Source organism: Cynara cardunculus, unplaced genomic scaffold, assembly GCF_001531365.2.
Source record: "Cynara cardunculus var. scolymus isolate 2C unplaced genomic scaffold, CcrdV1 Un_Scaffold_4636, whole genome shotgun sequence".
Lineage (NCBI taxonomy): Eukaryota > Viridiplantae > Streptophyta > Magnoliopsida > Asterales > Asteraceae > Cynara > Cynara cardunculus.
In genome coordinates, this window is record NW_020201990.1 from 26,014 (window position 1) to 46,581 (window position 20,568).

Sequence of the window (20,568 nt, forward strand, 5' to 3'; positions counted from 1 at the left end):
TGTTATCTGTTGTATTTGAATACTTGTTATATATACAAGTTTTATATAGGGATTTTTGTGGAAAATTTTGATAGCTACTGTGTAATGTAGCTTTTGTAATTAATGGGACCAATTGTGTAAATTATATTTCTTGATATATATGAAAATATATGTTTATATGCAAAAATGTAATCTTGAGGAGTTACACTTTGACAGATAAAATTTATCAATTTAAGTGTGTCTTCATTAATAAAAACAACTTGATTTAACATAATGGTACGAATTCAACGATATAACAACAACATTAATAAATCAAAATACCTAAACACTAAACCTCACTATAGATCAAACACAAAGCATTTAACATTCAGACCCAATACTTCAACAACAAATTTTATAACGAACTACAAGACTATTTACGGCAACAATTTTAAAGGTAACATTGTTTGCAACAAAAGATTTATAGCAACAGCCATCTTTTAGCATGTTAAATATGAGATTCTAAACATGACTCCCAAAATTTTGGACCCATTTTTAGATGTATGTCATATGGGCATATTTTTTTACCCAAAAAGTCAATCCCCGCTTGGTTTTTGAAGTATTAGGGTTCCAAAATCAAACCTTCCTCTTTTTTAGGGATTTGTATTTCCTGTGAATAATTCAAGTCTTTCCGTTATTGATAATAGGTTTGCTTTATGAATTTTTTTAACTTTGAAAGATAGGTTACAATGTTATTCAACTATTTATCAATTGTCTTGGTATATGTGCAACACTGCCTCCAAAAGGATTGGAACGGTTATTGATAGCAATATTGCTTACAATAAATCGTACAAATTTTATATACATTTCTACAGAGCTTTCAAGTAATCTCCATGGTCAACACACCACTTAGTATAGTATTAATTCCAACTTATTGTGTTTCTTGAAGCTAGAATTTTCTTAGGGTATAGTTGAGGCCATCATTTGAGGAACAAAACAAGCAGTCCACATATCAAATTTCAAATAAAACCCATAAAAGAAGTACCACATGAGGATTTGAATTAAACAAGCCATTGTTCAAGCAAATATCCATGAAAAATATCTTTTGTCATTCCATTTCATTTCCAGGAGCTTGATTTTAGAATGGTATGAAAGGAAAATGGTCGGTTGAATGGAAACTACACCTTCGAGTCAGGCTGAGCGAATAAGCCCTAATACGTTTCATTGAGCCACAATCAAACAACTTTATACAGCTTACGGAATAAGTCATACATTCTATACGGTCCATTAAGTTGTTACAGAACAGCCCCTTATTCTGCTACAGAAACTTTATTTAGATATTTTTCTATTAATAGTATGCCTAGAAGTCAAACATTTGATTATTTTACTTGGTGACATTGAGTTTTGATTAATAAAAGTATGGTTTGTATATTATGTGTCACTCTTACACTATGCATTGTATAATGCATATTATAGTAACTTTAGAATGTAATTCTAAAAACGTCCTTCATTAACGATGCTACTTTAGACTTGGGTTGAAGTAGAACAATTGTTATTATATGTAGGAACACATATGGTTGATACGGAGTTTACATATGAGTCTGTGTTGGTGAACTTTTAACTAGAAAGACTCGTTGTGAGAACTGAGAACACTAAATTGGATGTCATATAAGTATCATAAGTGTTTCTCATGTGATCATAATATATAACATCATTTAGACTTAATGATCTTGAAATCTAATTTGTGTGAGTAACACACTTTGATACTAGATCTTATCACTTTATAACTAAGTAACATAGTCGTTTTAGCATTAAAGATACCATGTGACGAGACTTACATAACGAAACAGATTGTCCCCAAGCGAAAGTATTCTAGACTTAGGTGTCGTTTACCAAACGCTTACTTGGGTAAGCACTTATCAAGTCACTTTACTTTACCGGATGGATATGGCAAGGACTAAAAATCTTACCCGGCAAGAATCGAGAGTCTTACCCGGTATGAAAACGAGGAATCGGGATAAAATTGTTGCAATACGATGCATTTTAGTTATTTGGCTACTAATATGATTAGTGGTGAACTTGATATGATATCAAAAAGTAACTTCCTAGACCACGTACCATACCCACTATAGTTCGTAGGAAAATCAATTACTAATATTAATAAATAGAGTTCGTAACTTATTTGGCTACTAATAATGTTGCTTGGTATAAGTTGGTAATGGTACAATAAGAAGATGCAGAATGCTAAAAAAAACAACCAGAAACATGAATAAGGTTCAACTTTTTAATAATCAATTCAAACAACACCAACACCAACACCAACACCAACACCAACACCAACACCAATTGATTAATATGTCAACAAATTGCCTAATCTCAAAATCAGATTATGCAATAAGCCAAGCAAGGGCCGTTTACCAAATGCTTACCCGGACAAGTGCTTACCAAGTAACATTACCTCACCGGATGAATATAGTAAGGACTAGGAATCTTACCCGGTAAGAGCGAGACAAGGATCAACAGTCTTACCCGGTAAGTGAGGGCGATGACTCTTACCACGGTAAGCACTTACCGGGTAAATTGTTGCATACGATGTTGTTTTAGTGGACTAAAATCTTACCCGGTAAGTACATAATAGTGTTAAATTTTATGGGTAAACACTTACCGGGTAAGTGTTTGATAAACAACCCCTAAGTGACAAGTATGTAGCGCGGATTACTCGAGTCCTATTAGAATAGATAGAGTTGTCATTTTGGGTAAAATGTAACTGTCTGATGTATATTTAAAATATCAAAGTATTGGGTAATCGATATTTGGTAATAATAAAGTAAATGGGTAATACTGTAATAGTCCGTCCGGTATGTATTTTAAGGGCAGGTTTTGTTAGGAACCTCATTTTTATTGAGAACTGGGAATCACCAAGAGTGTGTCATGTGTCCATATTGATGATGAATATGGACATGACATTCATCATGATGTTTGTATTCATATTCATAATAAATATGGACGAAATATTCTTGATGAATGTTTGTATTCATGATTAATATTGTAGAATTCACGTCCATGTTATGATGAATATGGACATATGCATAACGAGAACTGTGAGACCCCCTTTGTTGCCCTAACATGAAACTCATTGCGTTTGATCTAAAGCCTAATAACACGTGGTGGCAAGAAGGTAAATAAACCGAATTTCAGTGGCATTGACGTAGGGTATAGAGCTTAACATACCCCATACATTAATATGCCAACCTTAACAAAATTAACATGAAAATACGGAACATTAACATACCTTAACCAGCCTTAACAGATCTAAACAACCATGACATATCTCACGTACCTTAACATGAAAAACAAATGAATATTAATTGATTTGTCGTATGTGAATATATGATGCCTCTTTCTGATTTCTGAATTAAAAAAAAAAAGATTGATAAAACTACAAGTGGGAAAGCCTTAGGCCCAAGCTGCAAGAGCTGCCATTAATCCAGCCCCAAGGAAAAGTGCAATATAAGACACCACTTGAAGCCTAACATTGCATCTCATCCTCTTACTCAAGAAATCAGCAGCAATCAAGTCTACCAAAGCCATATAAACTAATATACCCGCCGATATCGAATCCAAGATTCCTTCGATCATCAGAGCTCTCGGGCTATTAGCATTGTAAAACTTGGATACACCCGTCCCTATACCCACACCCACAGGAGCCGTTATTGCAAAAAAGCACGCCATTACCATCGAGTGAACGCTCCCAAACTTCGCTTGTGAGATGCACCCACCGAGTGCAAACCCTTCAAAGAATTGATGGAAGGATAACGCTCCTAGCAAAGGTCTTATTGTACATGGGCTTTGTGAAACTCCTAGTGAAAGCCCGATTATGATTGAATGTGATATGATCCCAAGTTCCAAAACCTGTAGACATGAAGTTACAAAGTTGAGTTACTCCTCAAAAGTAAATATGGAATACAATTGTTGTTTCATCCCTATATTTGTTGGACACCTAATTAGGGTATCGTTAACCAACCAAACAAACTAAACAAACCCAGGATACCCTCTACGCAATTGCAGGGCATGGGGCATGGGATGTATGCAGACTTGTTCTCTACCTCAAAGAACACAGTGGCAATTTTGATGGAAGACCCCCACTTGTGCAAAAAGGAAAGTGAAACCAACTTTGGCAACTATCTTCATTAATAGAAGTGTACCTGCGAAACGACAATATGTCGTATACCACTCTCATCATCGTCGTCGTTGAACCCGTGGGAGTGAGAATGCATATGTGGGTTCTCATCAGAATACTCACCCACTTGCCCATCACAACCCTCCTGCCCACTTCCATGGCTATGTCTATGATGTGCAACATGAGCATGCATTCCCACAATGTGAATCCCGCCTCCTTCCTCTTCTCCAAACACCTTAACGTTGCTCTCTTTTCCGGCCACCTGAACTATCCCCGCCTCCGATGCCAAGTCAACCGATTCCACTCTAACAGCTTGGATCTGCTTCTCTTGTTTTCTTTCATAGTATTGAGTGCTAAGGAAATCCGCAACCAACGTCCCCAAAGCCGCCATCATTGCAATAAATCCCGAAAAGGGAAATTTTGACCAAGGGTTTTTAGGAAGACATGGATTAGTCAATGCCGATGTGGCATCCGGTAGCATGTGCACAAATCCGGTGGCAAGAATGACGCCGGCGGCAAAGGCCTTGGCGGCGAAAAAGAGATTGGTGTCCGTTCTGAGGAACCGCCGTTTCTTGCCGATCAATGGGATGGCAACTCCGATAATTCCGGCTATAAGGATGGAGGCAATAGCCACAAATTTGAGGATTAGAGCAGCCTTCTCATCCCGGCATGATTCTAGTTCCGGTGAGTCGCTGCAACTAACCGTCGACATGGATTCAGAAAAATTCCTGAAAAGCAAGCCTTTTGGCAATCCAAATCAAATAAACCAATCAGGAAATCATCAAGAAAAGATTGGTAACAACTAAAGATGGCCCCTTTTGTGCAAAAGATTCACAAACCTAGAGCAAGATACAACATCACAGAATTGAACTATCAAAGTGAAAAACTTAAGCAATCTTTGAAGAAACCCACATATTCAATCATCACTTAAATCAGAATCAACAAGGATCTATCAAAATCTATAACAGGGTTTTTCGAATTACCTGATAAATTCCCAACCCTCCCTTTAATTTCTTCTATATATAGAACAGGGAACAGTTCCTGAGAGAAACAAAAGAAAGATTCCACAATAAACGAAATCCCCAATTTAAAACAGAGCAGTTAAAAGAGAAATTCAACAAGAAAAGAGAAAGAACCTCAAGAACTGACATGGGGTTTTTTGTGAGATCGTGAAACGAGGCTTTATCGAAATCAACAAAGACTACAAATCCCTAAATATCGTAGGTTCGTCTAGAATCAATTTTCCTGGAGCCCGATGACGACGGCACTCTCTCCCATCCAGCACACAATTTGTAACGCTTACGCCTCTGAAAAGTGCGATCGAATGAGAGCAAAATGTCGACATAGTTTCGCGTAAGGGAGAGATTCGGTGGTTTGGGGTGGAAAGAATACAGAATTTTGCAACTGTTAGAGAGGGGGTGTGTCGACACTCGTTGTTGTGTTGATTTCAAGCAAGGACCCTAACTTTTGGCATATGTTACGATTTAGTCCTATACTTTTCATCTTTTGGCATATTGGTCCTTCACTTGACTTTGATTTATTTATCTTTTTGGGGAGAGTGTGTCAGGCTATGCCTGGACTATTCCCGACAAATTGTAACTACAAGAAATCAGTCATGATAACGATTATTTTCTTCCAACTATCTAACTTGTTGGTTAATCTTGCGTCGGATTTCAATTATAAAACCGAACAAACTTGATATAATATCATATTAGAAAAATACGATTCAAAAAGATAAAATGAATACAGACCCTTCATCTGCTTTAAGATGTAGAGATGTTTTCTAAATTGGGTTTCAATAATTTTCAAAAACAAAATTCTTTTATTGATATCGTTTTCCATCTTTAATGACATGGTCGGGCCTCGTTAAGTGATATAAGACAAAACGATGACGATGATGTGTTAAACGAATGGTTCTCCAAGTTCAATTCATATGATAAATGGGTATCAATGCATCAAACTTTTGAATTCAATGTTTACATCATTTCCCCAATATTATTTGGAGCCTTGGAGTTGGAGGTGGTACCAAGAAAATCCAATAGCAAAGCAACACAAACACTTTTTTCTAAACATGTAATATGCAAGATCTTTGGGCTTTAGGCCCATTTGAACATCTATGTGACATTGTCATCATGGCCTCAACCACCTAACAAGTTTTTGTTATCATCATGATGTTTGAGTTACTAAGTTAACAAATGCTTTATATAGGTGTTTGCGATTCAGTTTGGCGGTCCAACCCCTAAACCACAAATCAAATCGTAAGGGGCGGTTTGACATGAAATGACTAGATTGGTCAAAGGAGACTATCAAATGATGGTCTGGTTCGACTGGTAAAAAGGGTTGGGATTATGATGGCCCATGAAGTGAAAGAACTAATTATATATGATATTCTCAACAAAATATTATCCAAATTGCTACAAGTGATTCAACAAAAAGCCATATTATCAGCCATAGTTCAACAAAAAGCCATATTATCAGCCATAGTTCAACAAAAAGAGATTAAGAGTTGAGAGAATTCAAATAATAAAAATGAGAAGACAATTAGAAATCATCGAGATGTAAGAGAATGAGAAAGACTGGAACGGGAAAGCGATGAGAGTTGAGAGAAATCAGATAATAAAGAACTTAAGGTTGGTAATTTCGAATATTTCCTCTCTGTATTTGAATAATTAGTTAATTATGTACATTGCTTTAATATACAAAAAAATATATAGAATACTATATATATATATATATATATATATATATATACATGGGATCATGTGAGACCAATGATTTTTCATGAGACATGTAAGACTAATTATCAACCCTTTGATTAGATCTACAATCTGAACATTCATAATCACAAAATTGCCACGAGACTTCTCAATAATCACAAAATTGTCACCGTGCAACTTTAGACTATTAGATCATTACCTTATAAAGTTGATTAATGAACATAAATTGATCTTACGGGTCTCACGAAAAACCTTTGGTCTCACGTGAACCCAACCCTATATATATATATATATATATATATATATATATATATATATAGAGAGAGAGAGAGAGGGGGGGGAGAGGGAGAGAGAGAGAGGTGAGTTATTATGCAACCCTTTGCATTTGTATAACCAATACAACTCAATCTCAACCGTCCTTTTAATTTGATGAATATGTGATTTCATAGAAGCTTTTATTGTTTCCTAATATAAAATATTGATTATTAATGAACTCTAGTTATCTTTCATAAATATTCAAATCATAATAAATGAATTCTCATCATTTCCATAAATATTTCAATTAATTGGGTTGCATTGGTTGTACAAATTGACATGGTTGCATTTGAAATATACTATATATATATATATATATATATATATATATATATATACACGCAGTTTGGCGGTTTAAACCACCAACCAAATACTTCAAACTACATATCAGATTAGATCGGACAGATTGGCTTTGTTCTAAACCAGACCAAATCGTCAAACCGCTTAAATTGCCATAAGCGATCTGGTTTGGCTTGTCCAGTTTTTGCAGTCCTAGGTTTTTCTGAATATACTTTTGTCATTGTCATTGTCATCGCAGTCTAAAATTGTATATGTGGTTCTAGTACGTCTACGATGCTAGAATATTATCCATAAACGGAAAAACACATGAGATAAAATAAGGATTGTGAGGCCTAAATAAGAAAGAAAATTTCAGCCTTTTCCTTTCACTTATCCAAAATATTTCTAACCACAAAGTCACAACTCTAGATGTTTTGTAACCAGAACTTTCTCCTTGAGTTCTCTATCAATTTTAGTGTTACCGGTAGTATGATGTATACAGGAGCAGACCTACATTGACATAGACGTTGGCATGAGCTACCGCTTCATGATTTCTTTGGAAGTGGAAAAAAAATATGCTTTTTGAAGGGTGTCATTGTATTATTTTGTTGGATGTCATCATATAGTTTTTGAAACTTAAATATTAATACAAGACATTGATGGATTAGATGGTAAATGTTCCTATCTTTAATAAATGACAGAGGTTTGAGTCTCATTGTTGTCAAATTTGTTGATTCTTACCTTAAATTTTTGAACATCGTAACAAGTTTTTTAAGACATTTTTATTAAAAAAAAACGTCATATTAGTTATTTTATATGAAACTATTTGAAAAACTTCTTATAAAAACAAGTGTTTTATAAAAAGACGGGTTTATAAGACACTTTTTTAAAAATGTCCTATGAAATAACTAATACGACGTTTTGTATTAAAAATGTGCTAAAAATTCGTTAAGACATCCAAAAAGGTCATATAAAGTTTTTACAATGTTTTTAGATATGACACTTTATTTTTTGGTCTTATAAATTAATGTCCTATAAAATAACTAATATGGTGTTTGGGATTGCTTATAAAAACAACTTATTGACTTATTCCGGTGTGGCACCGTAATAAGCACTTTTGAGTGTTTGAATAAACAACTTATAGCGGTGCCAAACGATAATAAGAAGTTTTTGAAGAAGTTAAACCATTTTAACTTATAATAAGTTAATAAGTATTTATTTTAAAAACATAACTTGTTTCAAATAAGCAATCCCATACACCCCCTAAGACTTGTTGGAGGAAAGACTCTCTCCATCTCCACATGCACGAGCAAGGAGGTTGCAAAGCTAGACCGAATTGAGCTCGGACCATTGAACTTGTGTGTAGCTCAAGGTTAACCATAAAAATTTAAATTGAGTTTTGATATATCTTATTTTTGAAATAAAATCAATAATTCAGTTTTTGAATTCGAATTTCGAATTTTAGATTCTGAAAACAAATAAAAAGTTCTCTATTTTTAGTTGACATAATCGAGGACACCTTCAACCACTTTTTTCCACAGCATCGTTTGCAACAGTATAAAAATGGAGTCTCGGTTCCATCTGTACTTACTCAAAACAATCGCTTCCTCTGCTCATCTTTGGCTCGAGATTCTTTGCAAGGTAAAATTTACATGCGTTTAGTACGTTTGCGGCTTCTTACAAGTTGTTTCTGTCGTTGTATCCTGGGAAAGGATACAAAGTCGGAGCAAATCTATTTTAAGGAAACCATGTCAAACACGGGCATTGAATATCCCTTTTCGTTTCATATTTCTCGATTTCGAATATATTTATTCTATAGTAATACGCCCAACCAACAATATCTATATTTATGTGTTAAAACAAAGATACCAATATCATTCTCATTTAAAATAAAAGATAATTTAAAGTTTAATAAAATGCATCTTTTTCTTTTCTTTTTTCCCTTGATTAACCTGGATATCCAACCTGCTATGTGAACCGACTAATCTCAGAACGACCACCTGCTTTATAGATAACCTGAAGTCACCACATTTAAACCACCGTGACCATAAAAGAATTCTTATTCCTCCGTGTTGATTTCAAATTTCAAGCATATATGTGATGGATAATAAAAATTGATGTAGTAGTAAAATAGTGATGAATTATTTGGTGGGGCCAGGAGACATGTGGTATGTTCATAGATTAAATAAAGTTTTTTTTAAAATAAAAAAATAAAAATTTGATTCTATTTGGTTTACATAATTGTTTTTGAAGGATTTAGATTTTATGAAGGGATTTAGATTGGAATGAATTTGAAATTATTAGTGTGTTTTGGTTTGTAGGATTTGGAATGGAATTGGATTCCATTATTTATAAAAAATTATAAAAATAATTAAATTACATTTTTATTGATCGATTATTACAAAACAAATGTGTTTGAACTAGGTCCGCAATTACAAGGACCAAATATGTAAAAAAAATATATAGAATACTATATATGTATGTGTGTATGTGTGTGTGCGTGTGCGCAGTTTGGTGGTTTTAAACCACCAACCCAATACTTCAAACCACAAACCAGATTAGATCGGACGGATTGTTTTTTTTAAACCACATTAAACTGTGAAACCGCTTAAATTGCCATAAGCGGTCTGGTTTGGTTTGTCCAGTTTTTGCAGTACTGGGTTTTTCTGAATATACTTTTGTCATTGTCATCGCAATCAAAAATCGTATATGTGGTTCTAGTACGTGTAGGACGCTAGAATATTAATCCATAAACAGAAAAAACACATGAGATAAAATAAGGATTGTGAGGCCTAAAAATAAGAAAGAAAATTTTAGTCTTTTCCTTTCAGTTATCCAAAAAAATTCTAACCACAAAGTCACAACTCTAGATGTTTTGTGACCAAAACTTTCTCCTTTACAAGGTGAGTTCTCTATAAATTTTACTATTACTGGTAGTATGATGTATACAGGAGCGGACCTACATTGACAGAGACGTTGGTACGAGCTACTGTTTCATGGTTTCAAATGTAAAAATCGTGTTTCACGAAAATAGTCTTGTCTCACATGAACTTAACCCTATATATATATATATATATATATATATATATAGTTGGATTCCAGTGTGAAGGAATCTTATGGTGAGAAGGGTAAGAAGAGATCTTCATCATTGAATTAATTCTAATTAAAGATCAACACTAGTAAGATGTACCAGATCAATTCATTTCTAAAGCGCAATTCATGGGTGGGCATGAGATTAAAAGTGATCAAGGATGAAGATCTTTTCTTACGCTTCTCACATTTAACTCTTTTTCTTAGACAATCTTTTGTCTATATACATACATACATATACATATATATATATATATATATATATATATATATATATTGATTTTTCCTGTGTAATTCATTCAAGCAATTCATACAAAATACTATAAATTTCTCTCTCTACATTACAACTCAGATATGGTATCAAAGTGTTAAGTCTCGTTGTGTTTTGATTTTTAGGTCATCGGAAAACTTTGACAAGTAACCTAATTCATTGTTTCTTTCGTTCAATGTCTGAGTTCAAATTGTTCTTGAATTTATTTTCTGTCTTCTTGTTCTTTCTTTGATTTCTAATATCTCAGTTCGAATTTCTTCTAAAATCCAATTTGTGTTCATTAGATCTTTATCAAATTGTTAATCTTCATTTTTGTGTTCAAAAATGACAAGTGCAACACAGAATTAGCACAAATGAAATTTGTGTAGCTTCGTCAATGCAGGTCCATTTTTCTTGCATTACGCAGTACAGATACAAATGGTGCATATAACACAAGATAGAGCTCTCATTGGTACAAAACTTTCTGCATGGTTTTAAGCATGAAATTTATTCATTATGCTACCGTCGTGGCACGCCACGACTTAAGAATTGTGTCTCACGCCACGTTATGCATGTGGCACGCTAGGCCCAATGCACTGTTTTTGTAAACGCAATATTTGATTTTTCTTATTTTTTTTAATGTGTTATTTGTTATTTCCTCCACCATTTGTTGTATCATCACCCAATTCTGACTATCAAAAGTTTATACAAATATAATTTTAATATATTTTTGTTATTGTCTAAATTTGGTATAAATAATATTAATCATGATAACTTTAATTTATCGGTAAAAAATTGTTCGTATTAAAGTATTTTAGGTTTTAAGTCTAATAAATGTTACAGTAAAAATCAATATTTAATATAGTAGTAAAATTAGTTATTTAAATGAAATTTGGAAGTGTTTTGCTGAAATTTAAAAATGAAAACAGATGTGTATGAAATTTGGAATAGAAAGAAAAACAATAAAATGGAATATTTTAGCAGCTTTGTTTTGTCTAATTTGGAAATTTAAAAATAAAAAAAAGCAACACGAAAATGGTCCATACTTTTACTTCAACATGCATATATTCGTTATTTTAAACATAATTTGATGATTTATTTAAGTATACGACAAAACTATGATTTTTAATTTGGAAATGTCAGATTATCCATTGTTTTTTCTATTTTTAGATCCAATTGAGTTATTTTATTTACATATTTAAATACAATAAATTATTGTTATTATTGCTGATTCTTTTAGGAACTCAAGAACCAATTATTTGATTAATATTATTCATCATAAATTGTCAAAAAAAAATTGGTGGTTTTTGAGTTCCTAAAATACTTAACGTTCTTAAATGAACCCGTCCTTATTATTGTATATACAATATTGACATATATACATATAATACTAGAATGATACTTGTGCAATGCAGCGAAATACATCTTGATTTTAATATTTTATTTTATTATTTATTTCAGTCGATGTTATAGTATAGTCTTATGTGATTTTGAAATATTTTTGAACAAAATATATATTTGAAGATATCATAAAAATTTGACAAAAATATATCGATATTAGTATCAAATTAACTATTTAAAATTCTTATTTTTTGTGTAATTTTTAATTCAATTTTTTTTGTTATAATTTAATTTAGGTTCAATAACGAGTAATTTATATTTGGTTTAATAATATAATTTTCTTATAAAAATAATAATTAATTATTTTGTTAGAACTCTATAATTATCCTAAACATATTTTAGATTTTTTATATTTTAAAATGAGATTTTTATCAGTAGTTAGTTACACGAATTCAAACATTGAGTTTTAATAAGTTGTAAATATGCATAAATTACTTGTAATTTTGAATTTTAAGTAATATGCATCAATATACAATACTTCATGCATAAAAAAATAGGGTTTTAAAGTTTTTGTCAAATGTTTTATAATATAGTATAAATACACACACAACCACCATGACTACACCTCCTCTCTGTGTCTTGTCATCTCTTTCTCCCGGTGAACATCTTCGTTCTAGACCTGCAACATCCTAGTCTCTAATGACTCCATCTCCTCAACACACCTCCAACCTGTTCAAACTCCAAGAACATCATGGCCTCCCTATCTCCATCTCGCAGCCTCCCCTTCTTCGATGAGGCATACAAGCCCTCATCGTCCCCACCGTTATCCATCTCCATTTTGCCACCATTAATTCCCTTCTCCCCAAATTGGAATTAGAAGCATCCTCGGTTTGGCAAGAAAGAGGGGGAGACATGAGCATGAGGAAAGTTGCAAGTGTGGGGGTCGATGATAATGAGGAGGGAAGGTTCAACGAGTAACGGGTATGGGGAAGGGAAATCACTTGTGTTAAGGGTCGACATGGAGGGAAGTTGTCGCTTGGTCGACATGGGGTGGGGGTCAATGATGTGAAGGGAAGGGAGAGGAGAGAAAGGGTAGGGATATGTAGGTCCCGATGGGTTCACTAACAAAAGTTAGTCAGGAGATTAAAACCGTAGCAAAATGGCAACTACTAATATCGTTATTTTAGGGATAAGATTTAATAGTATGTGTCTACGTGACAATCACAAGGAGCAAAATAATTTACTCCAAAAAAATTTAACTTTAATTTGTTAATATAATAATAAAATAGCTTTTTTTACGATTGAAACCAATTGAGGACAAGCTTTTTAATGACCCACTTGTTATTTGAGTGTCGGGTTCCCATGAAATGAGACCGTGCGAGGTACATTGAAGGTCCAAATACACATATGTGAAGGTTTTGTGTTCGCTTTCGTGAATGTCCAGTTTTTTCATGTGAAGCTTTGTTTCGTGGTTTTTGTCGTTAATGTCCGATGTTTTGGTGGAATGTTCTCACAAACACCGACTTAATCAGTTATTTTAAAATCAATTATAATCTATACTTTGAAAAAAAAACTCTTAAAAACCACTTTTTATACATGAAGTACTGTATATTGATGTATATTACCTAAAATTCAAGATTACAAGTAAATTATGCATAAGTACAACTTATTAAAGCTCCATGTTTGAATTCGTGTAACTAACTGCGGATGAACATAATAAAATAAAGGATAAACATCTCATTTTAAAATAAAAAAATCTAATTCGGATAATTATCAAGTTATAACAAAATAATTAATTAATATTTTTATAAGAAAATTATATTATTAAACCAAATATAAATTACTTTGTTATTGAATCTAAATTAAATTATAATAAAAAATTTGAATTAAAAAATTACACAAAAATATAAGAATTTTTTAAATAGTTAATTTGATACTATAACATCGACTGAGATAAAAAATAAAATATTAAAATCAAAATGTATCTCATTGTATTATGCGAGTATCCTTCTAATTAAACCAAATAGACACTGTTGGAGTTTGAATTTGAATATAACAAGAAAAACATGTTGGTACTTTTACTTTAGAATAAGTTGAAACTCAAAAGGGTGAGAGTTTCAAACTTTGGGGTTCAAATCCATTGCATTGTTATGTGGAGTCTCCTTGCACGCGTGGGCATAAAAGTAAAAGACATTGAACTTGGAAACAAACTCTCGTTTTTGTTAGATCTACGCGTTAATTCGATAAAGATTTTATAATGTGATGTATCCAACACATAAAAAATGAAAAGTTTGTCGTTTGTATGCTGACTGTAATATCTAGAACGACATTAATAAAATTAAGGTCACAAAGTTGACATTTTATGAAATATAGCATATTCGAACACGAGTTGTGTAAGGTCGTGTCGAGGTCTGCTAAGATGATGATCTAGGCGAGTTGATGGTCGCATAGGAAATTGCTTATAGGGATGGTAATGGGGCGGGGATGGGATGCCCGTCCCCGTCCCCATCCCCACGGGGGAATTTGATCACATCCCCGTCCCCCGTTGGGAAACGAGGATTTTTTTTCATGTTTGTGTTTTTTTAAATCAATTGTGTGAGACGTTACACATGTTTAAATCTCATATTTTCCCAATAAACCTAAAATCAAAAGGAATTTAAATTAATACAAAAAATATACATCATTATATAATAATTAACAATGGAAAACCAAAAAAAAAAATCTAAAAAAATTAACGTCACATGTAGCAAAACATATCGAGTAATATCCAAAACCACATATAGTAATATCCAAAATATATTGAAATAGAAATTACCATTTACCGATTTAATAGAAATAAATAATATAATTTATTAATATATATATATATATATATATATANTACTTTGTTATTGAATCTAAATTAAATTATAATAAAAAATTTGAATTAAAAAATTACACAAAAATATGAATTTTAAATAATTAATTTGATACTAATATCGATATATTTTTGTCAAATTTTTATGATATCTTCAAGTTTATATTTTATTCAAAAATAAAAACATCATCAATTTTTCAAAATCACATAAGACCATACTATAACATCAACTGAGATAAATAGTAAAATAAAATATTAAAATCAAAATTTATATCACTGCATTATAAAACTATTCGAAGGGTACATTTAGCACATGACCCTTGTATAAAAAAAAACAAAAAAAATTCCCAATTTTAACCCCATATATGAATTCAGAAAGACCAAAAGCAAACAAAATTTGATCATTTTCACTAAATCTTATGCTTACCAAAAGTAAGACCATGGATCCACCTCCGTTTACAAACCATGAACCGGGTCAAAAATGACCCGAATTATTGAACCCGTTACAAAACAAGTAGAACAACGATTTACCTTGGATAACCAAAGAATGAAGTTGAATCTAAAATCAAAACAAACGACACTATTATACGAACAAATACATTCCATAAGCATAAATAACCATCCAAACGAACCACCCATTTGGCCCTCACGGTTAGCCGTGACTGTTTACGGCTTCCCAGACCAGATTCTTTGGGACCGGTTTGGTCAAGTCACGAGCCTGTAGAGCCGCGGTTTGCAGTGTCGCAATCGTCATCTCGTTCGCCTTGAAAAACGAGGCTGAATCGTACGGTAAACCATGTTTCTTACACAACTCCTTCACAAACGGCGAGATTTTTCGAAGGTGGCATCTCGGCAGTCTCGGAAAGAGATGGTGTTCGATCTGAAACTGAAGACCGCCGTGGAACCAATCCATGAATGCTGAACAGTCGATGTTGAGCGTGCCGTTGGTTTGCTTCTCGAACCAATCGTTCCCACTTGGTTCGCCCACGTAAACCGTGGACGAGAAATGGTTTAACGTGAACTGAACATGTTGGATCCCGGTGACGGAAAAGCTCGCCAACACGAACATCACTCGTTCTTGCCAATTCGGTAAGAAAGATATCAGCAAAGGGTACCAAATCCAAAAGACTAGAAGCCCGAAAAGCTCTTGCCCTCTTTTCGACACTTTCTTGTTCGATAAAAGCAACACGAACGACTGAGCGAAAAGATTAAGTCGAGCTACGCACATAACTGGATAATATGTGTAATGCTGGTAGCTAACGAGAAATCGAGTTACCGAATCGAAGTTCAACTTTCTTTCATAGTATTTCGAAGTGATGGAATCGAAAAACTTGGAAGACACCACGAAAACCGGCATGTGTTGAAGGTCTGGATCGTATTCAAGACTGTTGACAGCAATGTGGTGGGCAGTATGGTTTCTTTTCCACCAGCCGATGCTAATTCCGGCGAGACAATTTCCGGTCAAGATCTGAGCAAATCGAGTCGATTTCCGATCCATCATGATCTGATAATGGCCGGAATCATGACCAAGCCAACCACTTTGAATCCAAAGAAACCCCAGTAATCCACCACAAATCAAATGAACAAAAGCACTTTTGCTGCATAAAACACCATAAACACAAATCGAAAACAGCATTGCGATGAACACCATGGATATCAAAACCCCATGACCTTTCTTTTCAAACAAACCCATTTTCGTAAACTCCAAATAGAGCTTTCTGTAATCTTTAGAGATCTCAGAGACAGTGTAGTCTTTGAGATAATAGCCATTAAAGAACCTGTCGAGATGTTGCCAAGCGGTGGAAGGATGAAGAGCAACGTAGGCATCAGTAACATCTTGACCAGCAAGATTCAACAATGGCAGATCACCACCAGGATGGGTTTTCATCCAATCGGAAACATCATACACCTTTCCCTGAATACAGATCCACAGATCCCCTGGTTTGTTATGTGTTTTGAGGTCATTTGAAGAGATATACTTTTTGGGTTCCGCCATTGTTGAAAAGCTTCAAGGAAAGAAGACAATCTTGAGATTTAAAGGGTTTTCCAAGACACCCACTTTCTATCTATTCCTGGTAAGGAGTCATTGGTGCAGATTGGGGAAATGTGATTTTCTGTGGGCTGGATTATTTGAGATTATTATATGATTATTTTATATTATAAATTAAAGATATTTTGGAAAGCATTGAGATGGGTATAACTTGGGCAGTAGCGCCAATGGAGTTCGAAAACAGCATATTCTAACAAAGATTACTCATTACAGTGCCATTATACAACAGCATGTGCAAGACAGCAAGAGGTTGGAGACGAGACGAGTGACTCCATTTTAGACACGTGAAATGATAAGAGGGCATGAATTTGTTTTATTATTTAATTAAATTAAATTAAATTTCAAATATTAAAAATATTATTTATTTTTTTAATAAAATCTTTATTTTACAGTGTTTTAGTGTTTGAGATTGATTATTTGAAATAACTTATGTTTTTCTACAAAAACACTTATTAACTTATTATAAGTCAGAAGGGTTTAACTTATTCAAAAAACTTCTTATTAACGGTTTGGTACCGGTATAAGTTGTTTATCCAAATACTCAAAAGTGCTTATTACCGGTGTCACACCGAAATAAGTCAATAAGTTCTTTTTATAAGCAATCCCAAACACCCCTTTAGGTATATGAATTATTTCTATCTATTTGTGTTTGTGTTTTAGGTGCTTGAACAATTTAATGTATTGATACTCATCTTTTGGATCATAACTACAATAAATGTTATATTTGGTAAATTAGTTGATAATTAAAAAGTTAGCTTATGAATCAATCATGTTTGGTAAAAAAAAATAGTTCATAAATGTAAAACGATCAAAAAAGACATGTTAAAAAATTAGTCAATTCTAACGTTTCATTATATAATTAAAACAATATGTTAAATATTAAATTGTAAAGAAAATTAAATGATATAATATGATATGTAAATTAATAGAATTTTTAATTATTTTAAAATTTTATTATTTATGAAATAAAATAAATATTACTTTAATTTTTATGAAACTTAAAAAAAGATTTTATCATTAGGAAGATCATCAAAACGACTAAGATATACATGATGTATTAAGGAAACAACCAACTTTTACTGAAATTGCCAAAATAACCACACTGATTGCCCCGGGGGAATGGTTTGACCATGGGGGCAATCCCCTTCTTGTTTGACCAAATAGTACAAAAAATTAATTTGGTGGGACCCACATGTATCTACTTTAGGAAACCAACACTATTTGTCTCGATAATGATGATCTAACCCCCGGGGGCGATCCCCACCTCAACGGATCTACCCCCGGGGGCGATCCCCACCTCAACGGATCTACCCCCGGGGGAGATCCATGATTTTTTTCCCCACTATTTTGTCTTTTCATGTATATCAATTAATGAGTGTTTCTAATAAATATGAAACAATATAAACTGTTTTTTATTAATTTTTTGAGCAACCAAATATTTTGAATGAGAATAAAATAATAATAATAATATTAAAATGATTCATATGATTCATAATTAATATGAATAATTTAAAGTTACTTTATATTTTACATAATATATTAACCAATAATTAATATTTATTTACTAGTTACAACTAATATTTATTAAGAAATAACTGTAATAAAGGTAAAATTGGAAGAAATCAGTAAAAAGAAAATTCTAGAACTTATCGACATGTTAATTCACTAATTTATCAACTACTTTTTGCTCATTTTAAATAGGGTTTTGGGAATAAACTCAAAAAGTAAGATGGTCTATGGTTGTCAAATATGTCGCTGAGAGCATCTTTAACAAATTCTTTAAAATGAAAAAATAAAAAGATCTTATGTTATGTTCTCGAGTCTGTTTTTACGAAGGAAAGTAGGAGGGAAAGAAAAAATCTCGTGTCCTCGAGTTTTTTTAGGAGGGAAACGAAAGGAAATAGAGGAAAATAATGTTGATTTTCCTCTTAAAACTTTGTTCCTAAATATCTATACTACTTTATTAAACAAATTCATTAAAAGTCTTAAAGTCTTAAAATTTTAAATACCCAAAATACCCTTTACTCCCAAAACAATCCTTATGCATGAAGAAATCGATTCCGCCTCCCAAAACAAATCCTGATGTATACTCCCTAAGTAATGTCCGCTCCCAAGAAATCGATTCCGCCTCCCAAAATGCCGCTTCCTTCTCCCAAGGCAACGAGTTCATTCTTTTCAGTTCCGCCTCCCAGATCCATGGTTGAGATCCAGATTAGTAGAGGTGATTCAAGTTCTTGAAATCATCAATGCTTATCAAGGTTTGTTCTATCGATCCCTACTTCTCTACTGGAGTTATATGATTACAATGTTAGGGTTTTCTACATTCTTCTTCGGATTTGATTGTTCATCGCTCCATCTCAGGTAAAGGTTTTTTTATTTTAACGTTAGAGTTCTCTACATTCATTGATTTCCCAGACCCCTGTTCTTACTCGACGCCTGAATCTATGTTCTTGTTCAACGACTGAATCCCTGTTATTATTCGGCGCCTGAATCCATTGATTTCCCAAACCCCGTTCCCGCTCTAATCTTTCTCCCAAATCCCAGATTCCCAGTCGAATTTCCATTCTTTCTCCATTCTACTTCTTCTCGATTTACAGTTCCCACCTTCTTCTCAATCAAACGGCTTCCATCTTATTCTCGATCGAACTGCTTCCATCTGCTTCTCCATCGAAAACAGGTTTGAATTTTCATCTATCATCATAAGTCTTCCTCTTTATTTTGGGCTATATTGAGCTAGGGTTCATAATCAATAAATTTCTTTTTTTATTTTGGTGGCTGAACATAGATGGAAAGATGATTATGAAAACTGAGAAGCAATATTAATGGACGTATTTCGACCGTTTTTCAAATCTATTATGAGAACTGTTTCATATATAATATTAGGAGTAGAACTTTAGGTTTTGATTTGTATTTGACTGAGTTAATGCTCCACATCTACTTTCATCTTTGGAGACTATAATGATAACTGTTTAATATGATAACTTTGCACAGGTTAAGCGAGATTCAGTGGCCTGCTTTCATTTTACTTTGCACAGGCTTCTAGAATGATAAMTCTGTAATATAATCCTTTGTAAGTTTGATTATCTCCATATGACAAGYTTCATGCTTGTGTTGTTGTACTGGATTGCTTCATAGATGTGCATTTTGCATCACTTAAATAGGCACATTATCAAAMAAWWTTCTTTATTAAGTTCCTTGTTTTATAGTATAAAGAACTATCATAGTTTCATCAGTCATTTACTATCATTTGTATTATCATTATTAACTATCAAGTATATCGCCTTGGGTCCTAAATGTTCCCCTGGCTCTTTGCTCCCTTGAACGTTTTGTAGTCTTGGTGATGATCGAAAAATCATTTMTGTCACATCCGCARGCCCTTATTTACTATATGAAACTGCTATGTCCCAGTGGTTGCGGCAAGATTTTTTACTTGTTTCATTTAAGGCATCTTCATGTAATCAATTACTTCATTTTGGTTCCCATCATACCTTTTTTTCATGCTTCATAATTTGATTTAGGATTCACCCTATA

General features: G+C 33.1%; 2 protein-coding genes across 3 annotated transcripts; both read right to left on the reverse strand.

The window, feature by feature from the left end:
• Nucleotides 1-3,305: 3,305 nt before the first annotated feature.
• Nucleotides 3,306-5,488, reverse strand: LOC112504111 (zinc transporter 4, chloroplastic-like). Of its 2 annotated transcripts, none has more exons than XM_025108068.1 (4): nucleotides 5,275-5,488; nucleotides 5,122-5,179; nucleotides 4,164-4,879; nucleotides 3,306-3,870 (listed from the first exon to the last, which is right to left on the reverse strand). In XM_025108068.1, the coding sequence occupies exons 1-4, from the start codon at nucleotides 5,287-5,289 to the stop codon at nucleotides 3,415-3,417; spliced, it is 1,245 nt and encodes a 414-aa protein (XP_024963836.1). In that variant the 5' UTR covers nucleotides 5,290-5,488; the 3' UTR covers nucleotides 3,306-3,414. The 2 variants fall into 2 exon arrangements, with proteins under 2 accessions (XP_024963836.1, XP_024963837.1); XM_025108069.1 differs by having other exon boundaries at nucleotides 3,415-3,870; nucleotides 5,288-5,488.
• A 9,876-nt stretch (nucleotides 5,489-15,364) lies between these two features.
• On the reverse strand, nucleotides 15,365-17,036 carry LOC112504110 (acyl-lipid (9-3)-desaturase-like). Its single transcript, XM_025108067.1, has one exon. It carries the CDS (start codon nucleotides 16,981-16,983, stop codon nucleotides 15,640-15,642), a length of 1,344 nt encoding a protein of 447 aa, XP_024963835.1. The 5' UTR covers nucleotides 16,984-17,036; the 3' UTR covers nucleotides 15,365-15,639.
• Between the last annotated feature and the right edge of the window lie 3,532 nt (nucleotides 17,037-20,568).

Excerpts from the sequence above, each read along its gene's own strand:
- LOC112504110 (XM_025108067.1), bottom strand. The coding sequence starts at position 16,983 with ATGGCGGAACCCAAAAAGTATATCTCTTCAAATGACCTCAAAACACAT.
- LOC112504111 (XM_025108068.1), bottom strand. Across the intron at positions 4,880-5,121 it reads GAGGGTTGGGAATTTATCAG|GCTTGCTTTTCAGGAATTTT; the intron begins GTAATTCGAAAA and ends GATTGCCAAAAG. Across the intron at positions 3,871-4,163 it reads GACATATTGTCGTTTCGCAG|GTTTTGGAACTTGGGATCAT; the intron begins GTACACTTCTAT and ends TCATGTCTACAG.